The sequence below is a fragment of the Melospiza melodia genome, chromosome 5 (genome assembly GCF_035770615.1).
Source record: "Melospiza melodia melodia isolate bMelMel2 chromosome 5, bMelMel2.pri, whole genome shotgun sequence".
NCBI lineage: Eukaryota > Metazoa > Chordata > Aves > Passeriformes > Passerellidae > Melospiza > Melospiza melodia.
The window spans coordinates 71,297,225-71,309,317 of NC_086198.1; the positions used below are offsets into that span (position 1 = coordinate 71,297,225).

The following is a 12,093-nucleotide window of genomic DNA, read 5'->3' on the forward strand; positions in this document are numbered from 1 at the left end:
TTCTCCTTTTTAGTGATTGCTTATGAGAAATTAAATAAGGTTGCATTAACATACCATATATAGCATAATTAAATATTACTGAAACATCTGTGACACACCTTCAAAACAAAACCCTTCTCTTTTCTCATTTTCTCTCAGCAGAGTCCCAGCAGGGGGCTCCCAGGTAACACAAAAATCTGTTGCAGTCTTAATACACACTTGGTGCCCACACTTGGATGATAACATGTATTTTAAAACTTTCGAGAATTTGAGTTAAATTACTCCTTAGAGTAGTCTTTTTGTTTTTTTTTTTTTTTTTTCTTTTTAAGCCTTTTACTTAAAGCAGGTATTACTTGCTGAACTCTTTTGGCTCATCTTGAAGTGTTTCAGTGGGAAGTGCTTTTCTGTGCATCCAAAGGTAGATGGATGGTGAGAAGTTGAAATTGTTGCCTTAGGGGTTTTAAAAATCTGGCTGATACAGGTCTTGTGGCAGTTTAGGCTTAACTCTGATATCCCTGAGAGATATCCTGGAGTGCTTATGTACTTCAGTAATTCTCTGTAGATGGGTTAAATGTACACCCTGTGTTATCAAATTATATAAAGAGTAGAGTTATCAGTCTCAGATAAAGAAATAATTTTAAAAATTAAATATTGCTATAGCTTTCTAGAATCCTGCCAAAAATTTAAAAGTCCTAATTTTATAGCTTTTCCATGTACTTCTTTTAGGGAAAGACTCAACAGCTGGAGACATTGTAACAAGACAAGTAAGCCAGTAGCCAAATGTATTTGAAATCATGCCAGCTGGGATCAATGGAATATTTCTTAGGAAATACTCTGACAATCTTTTATTCTCTCCCCACTTTCCACATGAAAATCTGACTAGAGATTTCTGGAAAGTATTTCTTCAGAACCTCTTATTCAGGTATGGAAATATTTCTTGCAGAATAGTTTAGGACTAATAAAATGGAAATTGAGATTTTTTTTTTAAATTGGACTCCAAAGGTGTATTCCACAGATGGTTTCTGGCAGAAGAAAATAACAGGAAATGGGTTGGACATTATTTGAACTCAATCCATAACAATAAAGTCTGTGCAATCTTTCTTTCTTTTCTTTTCTCCGGGAGATTTTAAAATTGATGAATGCAGCATTGAAAATATATGGGTAATTTAATTGTATAACTGTTAGGCCTTTAAAAACCTGCTCAATTTTAGCTCTCATTTTACTAAAAAATAGTTAGCCTTAAGGTATTTGGTCTTTTGTTTGTAAAAAGGCTTATCAACAAACCTGAGAACAAGTTTGAAACACCTCATATCTACTAATAAACCTCAAAATATTCCGTTTTCCACACCAGATTTATTTTACAGGTTCTTGATTTACACAAATCTGGACTGGAACTAGATTTATGCTTCCAATACAGCCATTTGATCACACTGTCTCACATAGTTTACAAATCCATCTATCTAATGACTATGAAAAATGCTGCATTTGCAGTCGCTTGTGATTATACTCTCTGAGGCTGCTACAGAGGCTCTGCTGAAAGAGACAGCAGCAGCATGCATCAGAGATGTTATGTTAAACTTCCCAGGCCTGAGAAGTTTTTAAACTCCCCCAGGTTCCTGGGAGATGGGAGATGTAAGATTACTCATTGTACAGAACTTTCCTTAGACTATAAACTCCTCTGTCTGAGGTACAGGACTGATGGTAGTACAAGAGGGCATACGTGTTTCTTCTTGGATGACTGGTGTCTGGTTGAACCAAGCTTATTGTTATGCATGTGGCTTGGAAAATTTTGTCTTTGGCGTTTTCTTGTGAATATGAAGAACTGGGCACTTCGTGGAAAACATTTAGTTTTGCAATAAGCAACCATGAGTAATTTGTATGTGTTTTGGTTTGGTCTTAACTATTTTTTTTCAAAGAGAAGCTAGGTGTAATGAGTGTATATTCTTATTAATCTGACTCTAGAAAGAACCTGAGTGTGTTTTTTCCATTTGTGTGCTTGTGTTTCATTTAGTAGTTTGGGTTTTATTTTGTGTTGGTGTTTTCTGTTGTTGCTGTACCTGGGAGTTTGCCATTTGCTTTTCTGGTGGAATTTCAAAAATTGGAGCCAGTGTTTCTGTCATGTTGCTGGTATTGAGGCTGGAGACTGACTGCTGTGTAACCCTCACCTGGGGCAGGTACCTCAGCTGAGGTGAAACCAGACAGAGCTGCACCCAGGCTGGGGGAGCTGAGCTGATGTTGCTGCCTGATGATTTACCCAGAGACTGAGCAACAGCCCACTGTCTCCTCAGACTCCTGTGTAGGTCACTCTCATATACATTTACCTACTATAGGTTTTAAGTGCTGAATGATTTTCAAGTTGCTTTTTCCAACTTTGACTCCTGCTTTAGGCTCTGAGTAACTCCAGGACTTCTGATATTTCTAGATTCTTCTTCCCTGGAAGATCATAACTAATTAGATTTGTAATCCAAAACAACATGAACTGTATTTCAAGTACCTACCTCCTGTCTGCTCAGCTTGATTTCCTTATTAATGGTTTTATAAATTAAAGCATTTTATTTGTCACATATTTTGCCTCTTAAAATGAGGCCATTTTGTCCTGGCAGTTATAACACCATGTATGTTGATACTACAGAAGAAGTGCCAAATACAGGAATATACTGCTGTATTTTATGGAGTAGCTAATTTTATATTTTACATTTTATTATACTCAAGGGCTTGGCTATTATCTAGGTTGTGAATTCTCTTGCAGCTACTTTAAGCCAGGCCAATGATATTTGAGAGGAAAGGCTAATCCTCTTTTTAGGTGGAGATATTTATAGAAGAGTGAGGGTTAAAGAGAAAATATATTGCCTGAAAACATTTTTAATGCATTATTATTTGCATCTTTGCACTGTCCTCAAAAAATTGATTTTAATTTCTCATAACATTAATTATAAACACTGCATTTGACAGCTGTAGTGAATTAAATCAGTGCAGGTTTGTTTTTCACATTAATACCCTTAAGCAGTTCATATGGCACCAGCCAATCTTTTGTGTGCTGCAGCTCGGAGCAGACATGGCCTGACTGCTCTGGGCTTTGAGCAAGGGCATGTCCCTGAGAACAGCAGCCCCCACAACCTGGCATCACTTACCAATTTTCCTCTTTCACTTTATGTCTCTCCCAAACAGACTTTATCAGCATTTGTTCAGGATTTCAGCAGCTTTACAGGTAGTGTTTGTTAGGAAAGTGCTTGTCTCTGAGAGAACACCTAAATTAAGACTCTTCCCTCTTTTGTGTCTAACTGCATTTATCAGTTTGGAGTAGGCCTGGTAAAATATTTGCTGTCTCCCCTAGGACCTTAATTTACCTTCCTGATACATTTATTGCACAGAAATGGCACAGATTTCCTCATCCTACGCCCCTCTGATTTTTGGTTCAATAACTGTTTCACTGATATAAGGAATCAACATCAATATAAATGAAATGAGAGTAAGGTTAGTTTTAAGCAGCTAAAACTTGTATTTTGTCCTTCAGTATTAGCTGTTCTCAGCATGCTCAAAATTAATAGTAAGTAAGTTGGACATCTGTAGCAAAGTACAGATTTAATTACTGTTCCTTTTAAAATTTTATCATTAGACGGACTTTCTTTTTAATAAATGGCTTTTTAATGAAGTTCAGGACCTGAAAAACACACATAATGTGGTATGTACAAAATTTATGGTGATATGACATATACTAAAGTATGTTAAAATATTAGGACTCAGAACTATTTTAGATCTATTATATATAGATTTATAAAATAAATCTATTTTATGTACCTGTATATAAAAACATACTGTAAAATAATCTGTACTGCTCAAATATATTCCAGCTATATAACTTAAATTACAGTGGTTTTTAAAAGTCTTTTTCCATCTTCTTTCAAAAATACAAGTAAGTGTTGTAATTGTATATGTCCATTTGGTGTTCCTTGCAAAGTATAAATGGCAAGAAATGTGCTAAAAATCTAGAATTTCAGGGGAAAAGCAAATATTATGATATTATGCAAACTTAAGCACTAACTTCCAGAGTATGCAGGTTAAGTATGTGCTGCTTCAGTGGAGTGTATCTAACTGGCTACACTGAAACAACAGGAGTTACATGGCCCAGCTGTGAAAAGCTTGTGAGGATTTTCATTCTGGTTACTCAGTTGTAGGATATCTCTGCATATCTTTTACAACGTGTAGAAGAGAAAGCTGAGCTAGTAAATACAGAAAAATTCCCTTCTCATTTGATGCCTACCCCCTAAAAGCAAATAAAGAAGGAAATACTTGTAAAAACTTGTCTATATTATTATTGGATGAAGTGATCCTTAGAGTGTGTATATAAATTTATTTGAAATACCTCTTGATCAAAAGTACTTCAGTGCTACTCTCTGTCACTAAATTCTTTTGTCACTTGATTTTTGTCTCCCAGTATGTTTGAGCCAACTATAATAGTGTTACTAATACACACCAGAGATAAGCTTTGGTGAGACTGGAGCTCTTTTAAAAGTAAGACATTGTAAAAAAAATTATAAACCATTTTATTTAGAAGTCCAATTTTTATGCAGATGAGGTTGACAGTGAAAGAGTAACAATTTCAAAATATTGGAAGATATTTGCACTTCTGATATGGGAGAAAAAGAGGATTTACTCAGATTTAGTAGGCAGAACAGAGTCTGTAAAATAGAAGACAATAAAATCATCCAATATCTATTTATACCAGGATGGTAAGAGATGGTGTGCTGCCTAGAAAATATGTAACCCATACACTGCAGTGCCTTTCAGCTTTAAAATTAAACATTTGTTAAATATTGGCTAATCATTTTTATTTGTTCTTTTGATAGTGTTAATGAGATTAAATAGTTATTAAAAATACTAATATATTTAAATAGTTGCCATATCATTTCAGTAATCTGAATTTGATCTAGACTCTGCTTCAATTAAGTCGTCTTTGAAAAAAGCTTAGCGGGCTTTGCACTACAAAATGCTTATTTAGTTCTTCAAAGTGCTGTACTTGATAGCTGCAATCAATTACAGCATCTAAAGCTTGTGTTGAAATTCAGGCCTGTGAGGGCAGTTGTGACTCCACCACGTGGAGTTTATATACTTCAACTACTGATTACAGGAGCCAATGCTCATATATTTAAATCTGAGTCCATGTTCAGCACTTGTGTGTTTCTGCTGTTTTTTTTAACAAACTCTCTACAGAGATCAGTTCAACCTGAATTATGTCCTCCTCTTCCCTATGTATTAAATGGAAGAAATTATGAATAATTGCTAGATTTATTTTTGCAAAGTTCTTGTATACTTTTAGGGTCTAAAAATATAAAGGGAGTGCCAAATTGGTTCTCATGATTCTTAAAATGCTCACTGCTAAATCTTTTGCCACTGATGCGTGGAAGAAATATTTTTGTAGGATTTTCAAAATTATCACCTAATAAAATACTACCTTATAATTTTTTCTGTAGTGAAATAAAGTGTAGCTTTTTATTTCACTATATAGATAGCATGGATTTTTCTCATTTAGAACAATGCAGTCTGTTTTTTTGGCCGGACCCGTTTAGTAAGACAAGTAGTACAGTCTATTGAGTACTAGTGTAAATTGGCCACTTGTTGCCATGATGGGCTGTCCTCAGAAGAACGCAATAACTGACTCTTTAAGGAAATCCATGAAGGTGTTTAGAGGAAAGCCAAAACTCCATAATTCCAAATCCCATAATCTGGGATTATGGCAAGGCAAAAGCAATCCACAAACTATTAAAATTTTACTGCTATAAAAGATGTAAACAACTGTATAGCAATTTTCCTTAATAACACTCTCAGCTATATTGCCAAAATTGAGGTAGTAAAAAGTAAAAGTCTCCACTTAAATTAACTTTCAAGATCATACTAAAAATAAAATATTCTGCATTGAATACAGCTTTTCTTGTGTTCCACCTCTAGGATTTTCTTCCATGGATATTGCATGAATAAATGGTTAGTAAATCAAATGTTAAATGGATCAGTTCTCGTTTGTGAATTGGTTGGAGGTAAGTGAGTTTGTCTGCCAGTGTCTGCACCACAGAAAACCTTCTCTGTGTAAGAAGTGGTGAAATAAATCTTTATGTTGAAGACAAAGATTATTCTTCTCCTTATCCTCTTGCAATTGTAGCAGTGCCTAGCAAAGTGGCATCCTCTGCTGTAGCAGTATAAAAATGTGTGGTCTCACTAAAACCAAAAGTTCTGGATGCTCCAAACCAGCTCTTCACACCTTGTCATGGTATGCTCAGTTCCCCTGCCTTGACATAAAGAATTGCCCTAATCAAAGGTGGGTTTGTGTCTGAACGTTAGAAAAGAGACAGACGTCTGTGCAAAGGTATTGCTGAAGGTATGTTACACTTCCTAACACCTAACTCTGCTGAAGAACATGCTCCTTCCAACACACAAAAAATTCTGCTGTGAGTCAATGTCATGATACAAGAACAGAAGTCTCCAAAGCAACATGGTGTCATTTTTCTGCTAGTGAAAATCTGAGAAGAATTAAGAGGTAGCATAAAATACTAGGAAAGGATGATTTAAATCAGAGCTTTCATTCCTGACATCATGACTTAAGAATCTGAACATGAAATTCAGTACAATAAATTATTAACAGTTCCTTAAATAACTCAAAGACACATTACATGTCTAGCATCTTACTTGGGAAAGCTGGAGAAAGGAGAAGCAAAAGAAGCAACAGAATGTATTGGTTTAAGATTTTGGAGCTCTGGGAGAGATTTCCAGAGAATCTTGCCTGAACAGGGAATAAAAGTAATGAGAGACACTGCTAATGCCAGAAATGTTAGAGCTAAGTGCATCCAATCACTTTTTAAAAATGGGTAAGGGGAAAAAAAAGAATAATCCAGTATTTTACCAGCTGTACTGGCACCAGGCTGGCACTGTCCCATACACCAGCCTCAGAGTGCTGCAGGTTTGCACATTGACCCAAAGAGATTTTTCCCTTTCTCTTAGGAAGCAGGTGGCTTCAGAAAATGAAAATAGCTCCTGGCAGGAGTACTTGACAGAAACTGAAGAAACATGATCTTCAGGTAGATAATAATTAACAGTGACACTCAACTTCCTTGGGATATTTGAAAAGAAATTCAGTGAAATATTACCATGGAGTCAAATGTGTTTGTGTGTGTAGTTCTTGGGTGAAAGGATGAAAGAGTTATTTGGTTTGTAATATTGCACATTTTTTCTACTGTGAACAATTAACAGACCTGCCTTTTGAGGCAGCAGACATAACAACAATGCCCAGTTTTAGAGGTCAGAAGGCTTAGGAGTATTCTCTGTCTGCACAAGTTCATAGCACACATTGTTCTTTAAACTGTGGGGACATAACAGCTGAAAGTTACTGGACAAAATAGCCATAGGGATTACTGAGTTTATCATAGAAACAATACAATAATGGAGACATAGTGAAGTGATAATGCTTTGTTACATGGTCTAAAAACCACTCCAGTGTATTATGTGCATGTTTCCCTTGTTTATTCATCTGTAAAGCCAAATGGTTAACCTTGGTTTATTTCTCCTCAGCTCTGCTGAGGCTGAACATTACATCAATGACAAACTGCTGTGTACACGGGTGCAAGCAAACAGGTTATTTAGAGCTGTTATGATTGTTCCAATTTCTGTTTAAAGAAGCCAGTAAATTTTCATAGCTGAGCCTGAACAGAAATATTAACTCTGGACTGAAAACAGAAAAGCTGTTTGGGGAACAGGAGGCATGAGGGAAAGGAAGCATTTAAATCATCCTTGAGATATGGTTAAAGACCCTGACTAATTTGTGAAGAACTCAGACTCTGGTTGCAGCATAATTGGTGTTGTTTTTCTTGTTCAAGACATGCGAGGCCAATGCTCTGTCTTCAGCCAAGAAAATGAAACTCACGGGTCACAACCCATGTGAGAGCTTTGGTGATACTGTCTTCATGCTCTCTACTGCACAGATGCTAAATCAAGGTAATATGCTGCAGTTTCTTTTCTGCTTGTGAGACTAGATTGGAACTGTGCTCAAATTTCTGAATGCTGAATTTTACCTGAAAGTATTTTCTGCAGTGCTTTCTCTTGTTTAGTTTCTTACAAGGCCTATATGTCACCTGGAATATGAAAAAATTGATGCTTCCATGAATTAAAGGTAACCTATAGGCTGACAGAAGCATATTTATTACCATGAGGAAAGTGACCACAGATGCAAGTTTAGTGCAATAACCGCCATCTATTGCAGGAAGAAAATTTTAATGTATCTTCATTTTATCTTCTGCTCATTTGTTATTTTTGTCTTTGGTTAGAGCTTTCTTGTGGGATGGGGACATTACATGTGTTTTTACTCACAACTACAGGCCAAAGTCTGTTCACCAGATGTGCCTAAACAGCTGCCTTTTCTTGGGGAAAACATGGTGCATCAGCTTGAGCAGTGAAAAAGACCTGACTGCTCAGCATCTCTTCCTGCACGCAGCTGGTGATGGCAACGCTGTCAGTGTTTCTGGGCCCATCTGGCAAAACTTGGCCTTGCTGCACCCTGAGACCCTATACTCAGGCATTCAGATAATATTAAAATAATTTATGCAAATCTACAAATATCTCCTTTGTATTCTCTACCAAGTATCACATTTCTTCAAATGATTCCAAATTTTAAATTCCCATTGTCCTAAAGAGAAATTTTAGAAGGAAGGAAGTGTTTGTGTGAGCTGTGATTGATTACCAGGTGAGAGCCAAAATGAAGAACTCTTTAATAGTTTTAACACACTCAGAAGAGTTGGAAGAAAGAGGCATTAGGCTTCGTTAGCTATGGCTGTAGCTGTTAAAGGTAGTGTTGCTGCTCTGTGGAAAATCCTTGGGTGTGTTGTGGTTGACTAAATTAAGTATATGCTGACTCATACATGAGAAACCAGGAAAAAAGCACAGGAAAGTGGCACTGATTCCACCTGCACTTCTGCCAGCACAGACAGATTAAAACGCCCAACATACCGTAGGCCATAAAGGACTGTCCCATCTGGATGGAGTCGGATCATTCGGTTTTTCACTGTCACCCCATGGACAAATGATTTCTTGTCATTTTGGAAATATGTGTCCGGCACCCAGAGCTGGTCGGTCACTCTGTTGTCCAGAGTTAAGTTCAAAGGTATTCCAGAATAAGAGAGCCTTTTGTCCCTCCAGGACTGCTGAAAGTACATGGTCAAGGTGTAGTCCTAGGGAAGAAACAAGAAGGGCTTTTTGTATTTTCATACTGATTGACTGACCAGAAGTTTAGTTTTGGATGAATCTCAGTAACTGAGTATCAGTAGCAATAGGAAATTCAAGGATCATCAAGGCATTGTTACCACTAGGCACGATCATGAATCTTGGCCTGCTCATACTAGTGTCAAACTTGACACTTACCAGTGGCAGTGACAACACCAGGCTTTCATGATCTCTAGACTCAGAGGGAATAATAAATGGCACATTTGGGTCTCCAGCTTGTGGATCAAACTTGGTTTCTAATTTTTCTTTTTTTAAATGTGAAAAGAGCAGTGTTTAGCTGAGCTCAGACAAATAGCATTGCATAAGACTTAGGATATTTTTCTGATATTCCCTCCTTCTGATATTCCCTCCCTTCACCCTGAAAGATCCCCCCCACAATCCAGAAAGGCCTAGCCCTCCTCAGAAAGAACAAATACAAGCTCAGAACATAATGGATAACTTCCCATTCCGCCTCTGCTGGAGTTGCCATATGTAATGACTCCAGATAGCCAGGCATCTCTTGTCTCAGCCTGGGAAATGTGGTGCTTTCTGTCCTTGCCAATTGGATTTTACTGTACAGAAAATCAACAACTTGGCTATCATGTTATAACTCCAGTGAAACACCATTTATGCAGCCTTTCAGCTTTCATTTTGTCTGAAAAGAAATTGTTCTAAAGGCTTGTAGTCTGATTTACTCTCGTGTATATGTCTTTCTGGGAAATTGATGATTTTAAAGGTAGTCAATTTTTTCAAGTGGAAAAATGCATGTACTTTGTAGCTCATGGAGTTCTTAAAAGATGAGTAGAACAGCAGTATGTGGACTATTAGTTTTCTCTTCTTCATCTCCTCCCCCAGCCCTGTTTTCAAGTGACAGGTCACTTTGTCACACGTTTTTATGGTAGAAGTGCATCAAAATCATAGCTATTACTGAAAAAATTGGTCTGGTCAGGAGTAAGATTTTCTTTTATGTGATAAAAACCTTACCTCTGTCATTGTCACAAATCCTAGCCTGGACTCTAATTCTTGAAGAAACAGCATAAAAGCTGTCTGATACAATTTGCACTCTTCATCTATAGTGGCTTCTTAAGACTGTATCATTGCCATGAAATCAAAGCAGAGTTGCTTTTCAAAAAGATTTTTTACCTGAAGAGTCACCATCCAACAGAGCTATAATACAGACTTGCCAGTGCAAGTTGTTAATAAAAATACTGTTCTTCTTTGTCCTGGGCCAGTAGTTTTCTTTGGGTTTTTCTTTATGGGTGAAATATCATGATTGATGATCAGTGGTTATATACAACACAACAATTACATCCACTGCGAGCACAGACCCCAGATTTGCAAGGATTTCATAGATATGCGCCTTTTCAGGCCTGAATTATGTTACTACCCACAACAGACACAAGAGGCTGTATGCTGAAGGTTTGTTCAGTTTTTTGCTGGCCTGGGCCACTAGGAGGAGGTCAGAACATCTTTCCTTTTCAGACCATGCTGGTCAAGCCTGGAACTACAAAGTCATGCAGTGAGATATATGCTGCATTTTGCTGAGTAGGTGATTTAATTTAAATAGGGGTACAGAGCAACAGGAGTACTAAGGAGGCAAATTTTTGAATGTAAAACTTGAATAGAGGTGAGTTAGAAGCATCACTTAAAGAGAAGTTTACCCTTAGCTCTTCTTACACATATACAAAAACCAGTTGGGAATTGGATGAGAGAAATCAAAAATTAAAAACAAAACCAAAAATCAGCCAAACATGAAAGTACAAAACAAAACTCCCACCCAACACCACAAATACTCCATAAGCCCCCATCACTATTCTGGTGCAGTTTTTATACGTTTTATCTGTTTCCTAACCTGCCCTATTTCAAATCTCTTTAGGTAGAAAACTTTCATAGATGACTGATAAAATTCAAACCCTCAGTGCTGCACCTGCTATCCTCTACATCTTCTGCCTGATCCAGCAGAGTGTATGTAGCCTGCAGCACAGATGGAACCGAAATTCTGATTATACATAATTATCTTTTCTCCTTCTTGCCTTTCTTTATATTTTCCCTAGGCCTTAAGGCTGCTTTTGTGGAATTGTAATACTGCTCTATAGAAAACCAAACAATTGAGAATGGTGTCTATGCAATGGCTCTCATAGCTCAATCAAGAGAAGAATAGCCACAGTAAGCTACAAGAGATCTTAAAGGATGTGATCAAGTGAAAGATAAAGAAATTCTGTCTCTTGGCTATGACTACTAGAAGAAGTTGAGTTGCTATTTTTAGCATCATAGTCTGTTAAAAAAATATTTGTTTCATCCAGCATTTGTGCTTTACACAAAATGCTGCTGTTGGCAACACCACAGTAGAGAGAGTGATCCTCTGGTCTGCAAATGTGCAGTACTATGGAGAAGTATGTGGCAAGCCTGCAAGTGTTAATGAAGAAAAAAAACTCTGAGCTTCATCCTAAAGGAATCTCAGGGTTTCCTAACTGAACAAATTATCTATTTTTTTTTCCATTCCTCATATGTGAGGGTATTACTCATTCGGTATTTAAATAAGAAAAATAGTCTGATGTTACATTGTGAGAGTCCCTGTTGCAGTAAGTTCATATTTTAAAAAGTATAGTCAAAGACTGCTTTAATGAAAAGCAAATTACAGCTGCACTATAATAACCCCAATTTTGTAGTTATAAAATTTCTAATTGTTTTTTTTTAATGGAATACAGCCTTACCCTTCTTATCTCTCATCAGCGAAGTATTAAATGTTGGCAAACCATATGGCTAGCCACATCTTGGGGATTCTTGTATAATTTTTTATATTGTACAGTGGTGTGAGTGAAGTGAGGATTTAATGACTACTTGTCTTCTACCCTGTAAAATATGCTGAGGATT

At 36.8% G+C, this 12,093-nt stretch overlaps 1 protein-coding gene across 2 annotated transcripts in view; it reads right to left on the reverse strand.

Moving 5' to 3' along the window:
- The window catches only part of GABRB1 (gamma-aminobutyric acid type A receptor subunit beta1), a 111,740-nt gene that overhangs the window by 41,807 nt on the left and 57,840 nt on the right, over positions 1 to 12,093 (reverse strand). For both annotated transcript variants that reach the window (XR_010027843.1, XM_063157340.1), the window contains exon 3: positions 8,968 to 9,188. Coding sequence is in view for 1 of the 2 variants with exons in the window: in XM_063157340.1 (XP_063013410.1) it covers positions 8,968 to 9,188 (221 nt within the window). In the remaining variant the exon portion in view is untranslated. The remainder of the gene's footprint in view (positions 1 to 8,967; positions 9,189 to 12,093) is intronic.